General features: G+C 38.7%; 1 protein-coding gene across 6 annotated transcripts in view; it reads left to right on the top strand.

Moving 5' to 3' along the window:
- Positions 1–2,833: 2,833 nt before the first annotated feature.
- Positions 2,834–16,814, top strand: part of tai (taiman) — a 64,678-nt gene continuing 50,697 nt past the window's right edge. For all 6 annotated transcript variants that reach the window (XM_065237980.1, XM_065237982.1, XM_065237983.1 and 3 more), the window contains exons 1-2: positions 2,834–2,999; positions 3,065–3,223. In XM_065237980.1, the coding sequence (XP_065094052.1) occupies positions 2,928–2,999; positions 3,065–3,223 (231 nt within the window). In that variant the 5' untranslated portion in view covers positions 2,834–2,927. The remainder of the gene's footprint in view (positions 3,000–3,064; positions 3,224–16,814) is intronic.

Consider the following 16,814-nt stretch of genomic DNA (forward strand, 5'->3'; position numbering starts at 1 on the left):
TTAACCCGAAGGGCAAAATGTTACAGCTTTTTTAAAGAGATGCATTTTAACTGTGGACACCCTTTAACCACTTTACTCTTCGTTTATCTCCTTATTTAATGGTCTGCTCGTTTTTGTCCGGTTAGGAGTTTTTGGTATTGAAAGTTGAGTAATGTTTGACAAAAATTGTTTATAACTTATCAAATATTGATGATAGTAAGTGTTAAAAAAGTTGCGTAATTGGGTTCTTCAATTTTGAAAAATGTATTGGTTCTTATACATCTTCTGAAAGAGCTTCGTTTTCAGAGCACAACGATATTTTTTCGGACCCATAGACTTTTATCTCGGTTACAAAACTAACAAACTGACAGCTCGATCCCATAAAAAGTTGATCCGAGGGGTGCTGAGATGGTAATTTTTACTAATGTAATCGTATTTATTTATAATAACTCAACTGTATCAAAATTGATGAAACTTTGGATTTCGGTTCCATTTTTAATGCAGAATATGAATATGCATTTACCCTTAGAGAACGCAATTTTTCAGTTAAATATGTATATGTAGAAATTTCAAGTTTGTGAAATAATATCAGAAAAACGTTACAGGGATCAGTGTTGGGAAATTATCAAAAAATCAAATCTCTTCAATGCCCAAGATCACGCTTGATTTTCGTAGACAAAAATCAAACAACAAACAACTGCGGTTGAGTTTGCAAGCAGTGATATCGCAGCTCGGAATATAAAGTTAACAAAACTCACCAGCTGCAAATTTCAACAACCTTTGGTGAGATTGAATTTCATGATTTTTGCTTAGCACCCGAACGCAACCGAAACTTCTATAACGGCTGACAGCAGTCACTTCGTGTCTGTCATCGGTGGCATTTCATAGTAATTCTCATACAAACTTTAAATGGTTTGTGCCATCTCAGTTTCTCACCAAATGGGTTCAAATTTTGAGAGGTTAGTCAGGATCCGATTTGGAATCGTTTAAGTATTGTGGAGTGAAAATTTCAAATTTTGGATCACTCTAATGGATATACAGCTTCTCTATCGCAACTACTAGCATAAATTTTGCCACATATCTACGCAAATAAGACCATGAAAATTTATTTCAAATTTGTGTTAGTCACTAGGGCCAAAAACTGAAGCACTAGTGCCAAAACTGGCACCCTTACCCTACATTAATGTCGAATAAGTTTTACCATACCAAGAAGGGAGTTTTGCCATACCAAGAAACATTCCTGAAGGCATCAAACCTCTACAATCATCCATTTCAGCGCAAATAAATAAACGCCATTTTTGATATCCCTCCCTGGCACCACTCTGTGTGCCGATTCCATTGCCCCTGTCCTCAACTATTCTGGTAGTGATTACCGGCTCCCGTCGAAATCATTGATGCAGAAATGCGATGGCAACTTCTCCACAGTTCATGGCATTTCTGAAGAATTGATAACAGGTTGATAAGGTTGTGGTTGGTTGGGCCCTGGCCTGGCAATTCCAGGTACGAGGCCGATTGAATCCAGTTTAAAGAACTAAGCTGGGGTAATCACCAATTTGCCAGTGTGCCATAACTGCTATACTTCAATCTGTGTAGAATTCCGTGGGATAGGGATATAGGATCAGGGTCATCTTCCAACCTCTTACTTTTACAGTTTGTATTCAATTTACTTCGGTGATCACACAGGTTTCAATTCAATCATAAATGCAGTCCAGTTTCGAAATTTATGCAATTTGAAAATAAGATTGTGTAGTGTACCCTAGCCCTGACTAATCTGTCAAAAGAATCCAATTTGTGCAGGTGGAATATATTTTTTTTTGAAAAACCGATTAGGTTCAAATTCAGGAAAAAAAAATGTCACAAGATTGTTCCATCGCGCACATCAAAGAACTGCCACATCACGTTCGTCAACGACCGACAACCGGGCATCCATCCATCTGCCGTAGGTCCATCGCGGTGTGGCAAATTGCAATCATCAACCGTCAACATCAGCCGCAATGATTGACGTGTCAATTTAACCATATTCAAGGAGGGGTAACCATTTATTGGATTGCGCAGCAGGTTATTCAGAGTAGGCTCGGTATACTGGCGATGGCGGGTTCGATTCTCGGCCCGGTCAATTAATTACAAATGGAAGTACTCCGGAAATAAAGAATAGGTATATGTTCCAGTGGTAACATTATAAGCAAAGAATAAGATGAAAGGCTAATATACAGTGACATTTTCTATCTGCGTTCGAGGTACATACATAGCCACATACAGTCCGATTCATGGCATTTGAATCAATCGCCTTGCAACGGAAGAGCAATCAATTTTCGATGTCTGTGTCGATCACAACGACGACGACGACGACAACGATTTTGAATATTCTGTATTGGAATGATGACGACGATGATTTGGATAATTTTATTAATTGCCTCCCAAAGCGCCACCTACCGTGTCGACTGGGATCGACATTTTCCGGGTTTTATTCGACGTTTTTTGCCTCGCGTTGATTAACTGTTGTCTGAGTAAAAAGTGCGTAGTTGTGCGTCTGCTCTGTTCAATTAATAATAAAAATGATTTGTCAGCACCTCATTACGACCCACGCGGGGCCGCTTTCGCGAATTTATTGAATTGTGATCGGGGATTCATTGTTGTTCGAGTGTTAATTATCCGAAACCACAAAGATTACCCGAAAAGGATGAACGTTTCGACTAAAGTGTGTGTGTGTTTTTTTTCATTCCAGGCTTGGTCCATGTGAACTTCCACTGCCGGACCAGTGGCTCGTCCATGCACAGCTCTCACAATCATCTCAATCGTCACAACAATATTCATCGTCGTCGCAAGCCAGTGGCCCGAGTTTGGGATTGGGTGGACTGCCGTTACAACAACAGTCATCTCAGCAGCAACATTCCACCAGTTCCCAGCAACCGTCAGCATCACAGCAACAGCAACTGCAGCCGAAAATAATGAACGCGGTAGTTCCGGCCGTGTCGGTTCCGGCAGCAACCAAAAAGATTCGTAGAAAACCAGATACTAAGGTTGGTAGAAAGCGTGGCGAGCCTGAAGGGCAGCAGGGTTAATCGTTGTTCGTAATTAATTACAGCCACAATCACAAATCAACAAGTGCAACAACGAGAAACGCCGCCGGGAGCTGGAGAATGAGTATATCGAACAGCTCGGCGAGTTTCTACAGATCAACAAGCGGGATATGACCGCTTGTAAGCCGGACAAGGCAGCGATACTCAGTGAAGTGGTGCGAACGGTGAGTTTGATTTCATGTTCTTCCGTGAACTAGTGGCTATACGTTATTTCGGATGGACCATCTGCATTATTTTTTGAATAGATTTATACCACGAACAAATGTTGCTGTGTTCATTCATTTAGTCAATGTGTTGGTTTGATTGATCGATTAGATTTTGTTTGGATTTTTTTTTGTTAAGTAGTTCATCGGTTCTCAACCATTTTTGAGTGACGTTACGTACGGTACCCCTTGGCAAAGAGTCGTCAAAAATTGTTCCCTTTGATTTTTAATGTCGATGATTGAGTTAGTTATTTCAGCTACTTTATGTCGATGAATACCTGTGTTTTGAACTTCATGACCGACGAAGAATGTTTCGAAACTTCAGTGAAAATTTGCAAAACTTGTATAAACTTTTCTTGTCTATTAGTTTGAGTTTTGGTTTGTCTTAATAGATATCCCTAGTCGTTTTTGTTTATCAAAATTGTTAGTTTCATTACATGATTCAACATTTCAGCCGTTTAGCGTATTTTGCGGTTGACTGACTGAGAAAGTACTATACAGTACCGGACATCATCCTTATCTTTTTTTCATAATGCTTTATGAGTAAGTTTTCTATCTGTTCTTATGTTAATTTGAATCAGCTACAACTTTGCTGAAGACTACTTTTTGATTGAATTATTCATGAATCATATCGTCAGGTCAATTTCAACAGAGATGCCGCTGTTCCGCTGGTAGGAAGAGTTAAAAATCCCCATATAGAAATTGAGAGAAGCGGGAATAATTCGCTTTTGGTGCATATTCAGGTCAGGGACTTTGTCGTTCAGTTTTTTTCCCGGAAATAAATAAATAAAAAAAAACAATTAAATAAAAATTATTTTTCCCCATACAGTTTAACCTGCTTTACTACCAGTCCTCAGAGAGCCAAAAAATCAAATTTGAGAGAGAAAATTCTCTCTCACGACCTCTATCTCTCAACATGCCATGTATTTTGATGACACTCAATTTGTGATTTCCCTTTCACAGATTACAAAATAGAGTACCTGACACTACAGAACATGTCTGGTACTTCTATATATGCATTTAGATTATCATTCGAAGTCCCTTCTTTTTTACATATTCTACACAAAAGATACCCCATTCATAAAAATCGGCGGGAAATTCTGTGAGGGGTGAGCTATTTTGTGTGCAGAATGTTTTAAAAAAGGAGGGACTTCGAATATTAATCTAAATGCATATATAGAGGTACCAGACATGTTTTGCACTGCAGTGTCCTCTGTGAAAAATTAACGGAAAACAGATTGTGTGTAGTTTCCGAAAGATGTCACCGCAAACAACAGCAGTGACATCTGATGGAACATGAATTCAGAAGCTTGACAAAATCATTAATTGTTTGGTATTCCAGTTTTAAACATCTTATCCTATCTAAAATTTAATGATGTATGTATGTTTTTCCTGTAAAGCAATTATTTATTCCAACAACTTTGTCTCAAACTTCATTTCGATTGGAAATATCGTTTTCGAGCTACGATTTGTTGAAAAGTATCGAATGCGTAATTTTGATTTTTTTGTTTTCAAGATTCAACATGGCCGAATTTTTGCTCAAGTGTTAATTATTTATCATAACAAACTATTATGCAAAGTTTTATAAAAAAATAAACAGAGAAGGTCGTGTCAGATCTATTCGCCATTTAACGTGTAACTGCTCATTTGAAGTTCAAAATCAAGATGAAAATGAAAATGGATAATGAGATAGGATAGGATAGAGAGAATGTGGTCATGTCAAAATTCAAACTCATGCGAATTCATCGTTAAGGGTTACCTTGATTTTCTGCTAATTTGAGTGTAGGAGAAATTATTTTTATCAGCACTGATCACAACCATGTTCCATTGAACGCATGGAAATAATTAACTTTTTTAAATATAAATTGAGCCTTTCGTATGGTTTTTGTTTTGCGTATCCCCTTAAGTGCCTCGTGTACCCAAATGGTACACGTATCCCAGGTTAAGAACCACTGAATTTTTTGATCTTTTTTATGCCAATTTGCAAACCTCAAAATAGGCATAATATTCCAGTATTTGAAAATAATCCAAAAGCATTGTTTAACTTTGGATATTGATGAGAATTATGAACAAGAATTGAGTATTAAAAGAGAATTCCAGCAGGGCCGTTGTAACCATTCCTGAAGGCCTGGCTTTTGTTTGACTTCGGTACCCTTAAGGTTTGTTACCAATTTTCGATTTTTCACAGGCTTGAGGATTTTGTCGACTACTGATAGATATGTAGATAAGTCAAATAATATCATTCCAAATTATGTTGATCAGAACTTTCTCACTATGTGGCGCTTGTGTATATGTGATGTTCCAAAATAAGCAATAAATCATAATTTAAACCTCCCTAGAAAGTTACTGTCTTCAAGCATTAGCGCTGGGTAGTGAGAAAATTCTGAACTGCTGTCCACCAATCAAATGGGCTTGACTCTCTGAACATAGATGGTCAGAATCTTGAGTCATAGTTTATGCAGTAACTTCACATGTACATTAACGCCACTTAGTTCAACAATTCTGAGCTGTCCACAAATCGAGTGGACTTTACCCACTGAACAACTTTGCCGATGACAGCCACTTCCCAAGTGGTCAGAATGTTTAGTTATAGTTTATTCAAAAACTTCTCGCCACATTATTCAAAAATGTGGGACAGCTCTCCACCAACCAAATGGATTTGACCCTCTGAACAACTTTGTCCAAGACAGTATCATCCTAGGTGGTCAGGATGTTATGTTATAGCTTAGTCAAGTCGTGCAAAAATGTTGAATTGCTGTTCACCTATCGAATGGGCTTGACTCCCTGAACAATTTTGCCCAAGACAGTAACTTCCTAGGTGGTCAGAATCTTGATTTATGGTTTATTCAGGAACTTTGCATGTACACTAGCGCCACTTGGACCAAACATTCTGAGCTGCTGTCCACTAACCAAATGGACTTGACCCCCTGAATAACTTTGCCCAAAACAGCATAACCATTAGACTGATGCAAAATTTGAAAATTTCAAACGAATCCATATTAGCCTTCCACAGACTTCTGAGGAAAGTCGGTGAAATCTCTGTAAGAATTTGGATAAATTTTCCAGGAGAGGCCACAAAAACATCTTAGAAATTCGAAAGACAATTACAGAGGAAGCAAGAATCTTCCAAGCAAGCTTTCAGGTGAAGCTGAAACGAACTTTTGGTAGAACTCGAAGACAGCAGTTGGAAGTTCTGGAAAACATCGAAGGAACTTCCAGGAGAAGTAGGAATAAACTTTAAGTTGTAAGAAATTTCCGGGGAAACTTGGAAGACGCTTCTAGGCGAAATTGGTAGAAACTTCTAAACTAAATCTGATGGAACTTTCGGGAAAGACAATACAAAGCTTTCGAAAGAAGTTTCCATAAATATTCAAAGGAAACACGGGAGACTGCCGAAAAAGCTAACTAATTAACGATTCCCGGGAATTCCCGGAATGAGCCATCAGCTGTTTCCCGATTCCTGGGTGGCCAAAAGTGGCTGGGAAATAGAAATATCATGAGCCGGCACTCCAATTTGGGGACCCTGACTTTAGCGCACCTTAGCCCTACCGTAAAGATGGCCCTGAAGTCAAGGGATAAATTCCGAGGAGTTCTAAGAAGAAATGTGAGGAGAACTCGTGATGAATCCTAAGGAGGAGCTAAATTTTGATCTAAGTAGAATTCGATGGCAATTTCAAGGAAAATTCCATCTTGGGGATTGTTAGGAAAATTACTAATATGGATTCCAAGGCTATTCGAAACGAAATTGAAAGAGTATTCTGATGAGGAATCTGGAAGGATTTCCAACAATCAATTTGATAGATAAAGAGAGAATGATTAGTAATTTCCAATTAATTCCACTACCTTATTTGCTTATCCTTGACAGATACGCGTATTTCGTCTACAGATACAGACACTGAAGAAGTCTGCACATTGTGGGCGAAGTACGCGTACCTGTCAAGAATAAGCAAATAAGGCAGTGAAATTAAATGGAAATAAAATACAAATCCTTCTCTCTTTCGTTATACCCCAAGTAACAATTTTGGTTTTATGAGGGTTCTGTAGACCATAAATTGGACTTGAAGAACGCTTTAAGACCTTGATAAAACTTGCAATGTTACTTGGGACAAGTATTCCACACTAAACCACTCATCTTCATCAGGAATCCATTTAAGCCGATTAAAGGCTGAAAAAGCTATTTTTTTTAGCAGAAGAAGCATATTTTTGCCTGAATAAGCTCTTGCTTGTTGGGTTGATAGAAAATTCTAAACTTGTAATTCCAAGGGAAACCATTTGTAAAAACATTTCCAAAGGAATTCTGAGGAGAATTTCAAAGAATTTCCAGTTGCATTATCATAGGGTGTTCAAGAGAAGAATACAATGACAATTCTGAGGATTTCAAAGGGAATTCAGAAGATAGTACCAAGGGAATCCTAAGGATAATACCGTACCGTGAGATACTAGGCTTTTTTTTGTATTGATAATTTTATCCGTTACATTGCGAATTTTACATATTTATAACATCATCCTGTTAACATATGCATAAATATTTACCAGAGGTTTTCTGAAAGACTATTCTACCTTTCCATCGTCTCTCTCCAATCAATTTCTTGAATACGAACGAACTCAAGCGGAGAGTCACTCAGCACATTGTGCCGAAATTAGATTCGGCACAGCTTGGGCACATCCATAGGCACACCTTCAGCACAATCTCGTTGGCATTGGATTGTTGTAAATAAAATGGGAGCACTGCTGGACAACTGTCATTGAAGTTGTTCACAACATTACGTGCTGTTTGACTATATATTCAGGAACACCCTCTAATTGAATATACCATAGGAACGCAAACCAGCAGTTCACTTATAGATCTAAATACGAAATGTAGGTTCTAGAGTGGGCTCAAGAGAAAGAGGCAGTTAATCAGACCTTATTAGTACCCTTAATTCAAATAATGCTTCAACTCACACAAAACAAACTAAAGAAGTCTATTCATCGTCCACTATAGTATATAGTCTTTCCGGCCGAAAGGCTAGGTGGCTGGTCTGCCTTTGAGGGCATTATAAAACACTAAAACACAGTACTTTTATTACTCTATGGAATACAAAACACCAAAATTGAGCACACCCGCCACTTCCCACGTCATCCTCAATCCGATTTATCCTTGCGATTTCAAACCAAAACATTCAAGGTGTCAGAAATACCGGGTTGCCGGGATGGGTATTTTACAAACAAGCGCAACTTGCTCTATGACCGGCACAATCAGCACACCTGGGGCACACTTGTGGCACACTGTCAAAAAAGATGACCCAAGATTGGTGTGCGGAGTGACCTACCCCTTCAACAAACTACTGTTTGGAAAATGTGTAAGATAAAAGCTAACGCAAGTGATAAATAGCAAAACAGCCGCTTTCTGCATCTGGTTTCCACAATCTATACGCCACGTCAGAAAATCCTCCATTTTCTCGAAAGCTACTCCGGAATTATTCTTAAGAATTTGAGAACACCATTTCCATATTTGTTTTGACTGTACGCTCGTTCTGATCAGTGATGGAAAAGTTCGCGAAAACTCACTATGACTCGCGAACTTTTCTCTTGGTGAACTTCGTGAAATATTGTGAACTTTTCCGACACTGGTTCTGATTTTATGTTCATTTGAATCATCCTCTCCAACTTGGAGGCGAACCAGCCCCTTCAGCCTCCCTAATAAATATAAATCAATCAATCATCATCCTCTCCACAAGTCACACAACTTATGAGATAATTCAGTGGGATATGTTGGTCTATGTCCAGTTGAGAATTCTGTATTTTTGGTTTCAACATCCCATTTTCTAAGAAGCGAATGTACATCAGCCTCACTGATCCTACGTTATTTGTTTCTTTCATACTCCGCGCGCGAAAAAAAAAAACATTCATTTGCATTTATTCCGAGTGCTGCTGGATGTCTATAATTGATCAAGGAACTTTCTTCGTAAAAGTTCCCTTGTGCAAGATGCCACCTTTCTCATAGTCCAAATATAATTGAATTGAGTTTTGAAAATAGATCCTTTCCAAACGAACTGTCCTACGACTGAGCGGGTTGTACCTATTTGCGCGTTATTAGGCGGGAATAGCTGTGCTAAGTACCATAATTTGGATAGTACAGACGTGTTGACCAGCAAACATTTATCAATTATGGACAGATTCCTGAAACGATGAATATCTAGTGCAAACTTCATATGACTTTATAGTTTATATCTATGCAACTTCAGGTTCTGCAGAAAATAATTTCAAGAATCTTATGCTGATCATCTTCTTTAAGTAACTGGGGTTCGCATCGGCAATCGTTAAGGTTCATGTATGCAGCTTCCGCAAAGTGGCTATTGAGGCATGTGAGATAAGTTTACCAGTTTTGGTCATAGTTCCCTATTTTGGGCATACCTCAGAAAAACTATAAGATCAAAATATTGGTGAGTTTTGTGAGCAATATTTATGTGCACCTAGATGATAACGGTTTGAATCAACAGTTTTAGCACAACTCATAATCTAAAACTTGTAACCAACGTGAAATAGTGTCAACATATTGCAAAAATACCCCCCAAAAAATTCTGAATTTTACTGGCGATGTAAACATCCATGCATGCAAACATTCATACATGTAAACTTCCTTTTCACGTAAACTAGCAGCTTGCAAGAAATGTTGCAAACAAAAGTGGATAGTTGCATACAATATATGGAATATTGCATGACATGTCTCATAAATTTACACGATCTATAATCTAAACTTGTATGATATAAGACGCTCCATTTATGTGCATCATCGTAACGGAAATTTACACTACTTTTTTTTAGCTGTGTAGGAGCATGGCCAAGTTTCCTCTATCAGATATTTGCTTAAAATTGCCTCACATATAGCAAAGACAGGATTTCCCAACAAACAATTCAAAGTCACAAATAAGCATACACATTGAATAAATGTTGTATAACAGTGTACAATGCTGAATAAAACAGGATGTCGAATTATGTGCTGAAAAAAGGTCATTGAGATCGATAGATGCGTCTTTATTCCGCCGTTTGCTCTGATATGATTAATTTCCTTATTAAAAGCTTTATAAACGTTGACTGTCTTCCTTATTCAGAACCAGAAGCTTGATCTATAACAAACTGAATAAGTGTAATTTGCACATACATAGATACTTTAATTCGACTGTTTTCAATTGATTTAATAATATGCTTTATTAGACGTCTAATAAATGTTTTCTAGCTCCATTATTAGATTTCATTGCATTGCTTTACAATATTGCTGTATAAAGGTGAATACACTCAGCAAAATAGCTCTTATACCACCCAACAAACAATTCAAAGTCACAAATAAGAAAATATATTGAATAAGTGTTGTATAACAGTGTACAATGCTGAATAAAAAGAGTTGTCGAATTATGTGCTGAAAAAGCTCATTGAGATCGATAGATGCACATTTATTCCACTGTTTGCTCTGATCTGATTAATTTACTTATTAAAAGCTGTAAAAGTGTTAAATGTCTTCCCAATTCAACGCCAGAAGTTCGATCTAATAACAAACTGAATAAGTGTAATTTGTACATACATTGACACTTTAATTCGACTGTTTTCAATTGATTTAATAACATGCTTTATTAGACGTCTAATAAATGTTCTCCAGCTCCTTGATAAGATTGCATTGCATTACTTTACAATATTGTTGAATAAAGGTGAATACAGTCAGCATAATAGCTCTTATACCACTATGCGTCCATGTTGTAATCACATGATTTGTAAATGCTTTATAAACGACGTATTAGATTCATTAGTCGACAACACTGATTCAGTCTTACAACAAGGCGAAATCAGTAGAGTATTGGTTACCGTTTCCGCTTTCCAATTAGAAGGTCATGAGTTCAATCCCAAGCTCAAACCTTTTTTTTTTACAATAATTAATTTAAATAGTAATCATCGATCACATGACTCACGATAATGAATGCATTGATCTAGTTTAAAATATAACCGAGCATCCTTTCTTTCGCCTTGGAGATGTGAAGAGGCAACATTGTTCTCATTCAAAACAACGATGAATGAATTAATCATTCCCACAGGGCCTTCAAGGAGCTAGAGTTGCGATCGGGAGTGCTGATAGGTATTTACTTTCATGCAAGCTTTTACAGATTATTGAGTTGCCCATATGATGAATTCTAGGATAGCTCAGATGACAAGGCAAGCGGCTGGTGATCGGAAGGTACATGGTTCGAATCCCATACCATACAACGACATGTATAAGTATTTAATAAATTTTCTAATATCTGTGTGGTGCGAGCCACGTCAGAAATAATGAAATACAATACGCTTAAGAAAAACACACCACACCCCCTTCCCTGTCCCCGTTCATCTTATTTTCGGGTTAATTTTCCCACAGTTGAATAATCGTTTAATAAATGTATAATAATGTCTAATTAAACGTTACTTCACATGAGAATCAAGCGTATACAGAGCATCACTGTTTTAAGGAGAAGCAGTGATGTCTAATAAAGCGAGCAAGGGCGCTATAACCTAGGCGACTACAGCATTCCCTCCGTATAGGTTACGTCCGCACACCGCTCTATGTTGTCCTTCGACTGAGGTCGGCTGGATCGATTGAGGGATGGCGCAGTGGGTTGGCGGTGCCGTCCACGCTTGTACGGAGGGAGGACTGTACGCTCGAACACAAGGGGTAAATACCTGTGTTCCATCCCAGGAGATCGGACAACCAAGGAGTGTACATTAACTTTCTTAGCTCTGTCACTCCCAACGATTTATATAGCCTATTTTCAAATCCTGCATACGGAGCGGTTGGTACGGTATGTCCCCGCTCTTTGATTACCTGTGGATTAAATGTTAACCACTGTCTATACTTATTAAGTAGACATGGTAAACATTCACTTCCACAAAAATTAACTAAACGCTACACAGTAGGCCTGGCCGCTTTATTGTTTGTTTCACATCCTTGATGTGCAGCAGGCATTAATAATGACAAGAAAAATGATAGATGTATCATTTCCCAGGATTCTTTCAAGTACTGGCTGTGTATGTGTAGACTAGACTAGACTAGACTAGACTAGACTAGAAGCAATGATGTCTAATAAACGCTGAATAATCATTAATTTTATCGTATAAACTCTGTTACAACTCAATATAAGTCGAATAAAAGCTTCTCGACATACCTTATTCAACACCAAATATTTCGATGTTGTGGTTTAATAAATTCTCCAGATTTGTGTGAACAAAGCCTGAACAGAAGTTATTATTAAAAATAGTACAAGTACTATTAAGCATGCAGTTGAATGGCCAAGAAGTCGTTGCTTCAATAGACAATTGTTTGTTGGGTTGTTCCCGATGAGTAGTGAATGGCCCATGTCACACTGGTCACACGTGTTTAACTATCAGCAATCATAATGTTGCCCGTCTCTAATTCAAAACCTGGCTGCTGTAAAAAAATAATTTGTACTATTGGTAAGTCACAGACAGAAAGCATCTTCAGGGGACGAAGCAACGCTTTTCGCATTTTCCCAAACAATGAAAGTCATTCTAATCTGGTAGAGCAACGTTTGGTTAACAAACCTCAACAACTTCCCAAGTCATTTCCCCATTTCTACCGCAAACGGCAGCATCGTTTTCGGGTTGTCGTCGCATTATAAATATCACCCGCTCTTCTTGCTGTTGTCGTTTTCGATGATGTCGTTCGTATTGGTGGTGGAGGTGTGGTGTGTCGGACTATGTCACTGCGTTGCCGGGATTTATAAACCGTCCGTGTGGTTTGGCACTTTCGCGAATCATCATGCAGCAGAGTCATGTCTCAAAACTGCAATTTACTACCCGGAGATCCTTCCAATATAAACAAATCCACTCCCCAAAAAAAAAGACGCGCTTTTCCACGGTGGTGTTCGTACTAATCGTTATAAATAGCTCATCTTATGTTCAGCACTCCACCTCGGTCCAACCGTCACCAGCAAACGCACGCGGTTTAAATCCGTCCGATTACACCATTTTCTGCGCTATAGTGAAACTGTTTTCATAACATCATAATAAAGTTGTACGTTTCACTTTCAATAACTGTGCGGCGCGGCGTCGCACGGCTTACCTACCGAGCCTGTTTGAAGATTCGCGTCTCTATAGATATAGGCACAAGTTGGTTTGGTTGCTGCTTACTGGCTGTATTGTAGTGGCGTAATAATAATAATAATAATAAGCAACACAATATTGGTCGGTAGGTTAGGTACGGATCTCTGCTGAGAGTGAGACTAGTAACAACAACAAACCCATAAGTACGAAGCACCTTGTTGCAGTAGCCCATCATCGTCATGATCATCGTCGTAGTCATCTTCACTAATGGCAACGGCGCGGCATCGATGTGCATCGGGAACAGAATCACAGGTTTTGATGGTTAGGCTGTCGGAGATATTGGAAGAATTTGTTAATCTGATTGGATTTCCTTTACTATATCCAATAATGTATCCGCTATCACAGTGTCACCATCTGAAAATTAGTATTTTTCAATATCTTGCGTTTCAAGATTTTTGTGAAAGATATTTGAGTGCAACTAAAGACATCAAAGTGAGTCGTGTTTATTTATTTATTTGTCGTCATTCAGTGTAGACCGTTTTACAGTTTTACTTAAACGCTAATTGTTACAATTTTACTTCAAGTACTTGCATAACATTTATATGTTATTATTGATGCCTAGCTAACCTCGTGAAGAAAGTTTTTTAAGCGTACTTTTATTCATTTTTATATCAATAGATTCACAGTATGTATTATAGCAAGACATCATTCTATTCAATGGGCTATTTTTGGCATAAAGCCGGCGCCGGTGGTGTAGTGGTAAGCGTGACTGCTTTCTCACCCCAATGGGTCTGGTTTCAATCCCAGCCGAGGTCGGTGGGATTTTTCTGAGGCATAAAAATCTCTGGTCACGTCTTCCTTCGGAAGGGAAGTAAAGCCGTTGGTCCCGGCCCATGTGTGTTGATGAATGGGTGCGATATCCTACGCAGGTGTGGAAGCTGCCTTCCTGCACATTCGATTGCCGTCAATGGATGGCAATCGATGTCCGTCGATGATTGGCACTAGATTGTGGAACAGAGACCGACGTTAAATAAAGGAAAGAAGATTTTGGCATAGTCTGTTCTTTGATTGTTGATGCTAAACAAATTTCTATTCCGCAGTGGGCGAGTGGGAGCATAAAAATTAATATTTTCCAAAATCTCTGGGCTGTTAACTCTTTGCGAAATTACATCGTTTATAAAAGCAATCATTGCGAACTCTCGTCGCTTTTTGAGCTCATCTAAATTAATTAGCATACAACGCGATTCATAAGTTGGAAGTGGAGAACTCGTCCAATCCAACTTTCTTAGAGCAAACAACAAGAACTGCTTTTGAACTGATTCAATGCGGTTAACATGTGTATCATGATATGGAGCCCAAACTATGCTACAATATTCGAGAAGAGGCCTCACATATGCTACGTAAAGTGTTTTGATTTTGTAAGGATCATTGAAGTGCAAACTAAATCTTTTAATGAACCCGAGCATGTTGCTTGCTTTGTAGATAATGTTATTGTAGGGATCAGCAAAGGTTAACTTGGAGTCGAGGATAACACTCTGACTTGATAGGATCGTTGAATTGTTTTCTGGCCAAGAGTAATTGTGTCGTGTATTACAGCGTGCTTTCTTGCAAACTATATAGAATTGCATTGAAAGACTGTAACGTGCAAAAATTGGTCGACAAAAAATCGTTTCTTTCAGTCAAAATTCATATCACAAAAATCATCTTATTTTTCTTTTGGTAGTTCAATTCATATATTTAAAGAAAAAAAATGTTCGTTTATTCTTTTGGTTTGCCAAATCCCAACTACCTTAACTGCTTAACCCCTTCCATTAAATTTTGCACAGTGGTCTCATCGACCTTATTTGCCGCCGAACGCCAGTTAGATTTAAATGATTGATGGTTCCCGTAGTAATGAAAATGCCGCTTTTTAGACCACACGTGCATATGGCCTGCCAGACGAGATATTTTTTCGGGATCTTCGATGGTTTCATGGTTTTGAAAATTTCAGCCACCTTCCCTTTTCCTGATGCGGTGTAAAACTCCTGTCCCGGCGGAAATCCGCCTTCAAATAAGTTTCGTCGTTCATGACGACACAGTTGAACTTTGTAAGCAGATTCGTATACAGCTTTCGGGACCGCTGCTTTGCCGACGTGTTTTGTTTGTAATCTCGGTTCGCCACCTTCACCTTCTTAAACGTCGACAACCCGGCTCGTTCCTTGGCCCGCTGCACAGTAGTATGGGAGACATTGAGCTTGCCAGCGACGCAGGCATGTCTAAACGCAACACTACACTGCGTACTGCCTTTTTTACACACCACCAAGAGCATTGAGTTGTACGCTCCGTACCAGTGCTCGATAGAAAACACCAAAAGCAGCAAACAAGGCACTGGTACCGGTGCCCGTGCATAATTGTTTGCACCGGTGTATGGATCTTCGGCAAGCACCAAAGCCGAGTGTTTCTGACTTCGGGAAACACCGCAGCCGAGTGTTTTCGATTTCGGAAAACACGCTTGCTGCTCGCAGGAATTTTCTTTGGGGGACTTATGAAAGATTATGGTGTTACACAAGGTAGCAATTAAATGCGTCTAGAGCTGATAGACAAGTGGTCGAAACACTGGTCTCATAAATCCAATGTCCATGGATCGATTCCGATCTGTTTTCAGTTTTTTCTGTCAACATTATTTTCAAAATGTAATCTATAAAATTCATTTCGATTTCTTTTTTGGCGTAATGCAATCTTATGAATCTTATGAGCTCAAAGGATCATCTACAAGGATTATTAAAAATACGCAAATCACCCACATCGAAAGAGCGTGTTTCTGTTGCCGTCCACCCACTGGTATTTCTTGGCTTTATGTTAACTAATTGAGCTGATTGTTTTCACACGATTTGAGTCAATCTAATAACGATAACTTATATCCAACAACAACAAAACAGCTACCATGGCTGATATGGAGCTAGTAGAAGGTAGAATGCGATCCTTCTTGCGCGCATTCTAATTTAGGGGGAAACAGCCCAAAATGCACCTCGCGCAAATCGCTCGCTGCGATTTTTCCTAGCATTCCCGTTTTTAATTCATAAATTGGACAAGTTACAGTGCTAGTTTAGTACTTTACTTAGGATTTCGGCAAAATTACCAGTGGAATAGCTATGAAAAATCAAAACGGGTGTTTGGCCCGGGGTGCATTTCGGGCTGTTCTACCCTACATGAATGGTGAGTAGTTCTGTTCACCCACCGCTATTTGGGTGTTTACATCTGTGCTGGTATGCTGATGCTAGTGAACTAAAGCTGTACTTATAAATAGTCAGCATAATGTAAACAGGACGTCAACATCTACCAGCATGAGATGTCAGGAGCCTCTGAAATTCGTGCTAGTTAGTTGAGTTGGTTGAGCTAGTGAACCAGCATATAATATATTATTTATTATCTAATAGTGAACCAGCATGTAATATATTACATATTATGTAAACACCCCATATATCTCTACTATTATTCAATCAGTTGA

Source organism: Ochlerotatus camptorhynchus, unplaced genomic scaffold (genome assembly GCF_037179485.1).
Source record: "Ochlerotatus camptorhynchus isolate MF236.1 unplaced genomic scaffold, CSIRO-AGI_Acam_v1.1 ptg000670l, whole genome shotgun sequence".
Taxonomy (NCBI): domain Eukaryota; kingdom Metazoa; phylum Arthropoda; class Insecta; order Diptera; family Culicidae; genus Ochlerotatus; species Ochlerotatus camptorhynchus.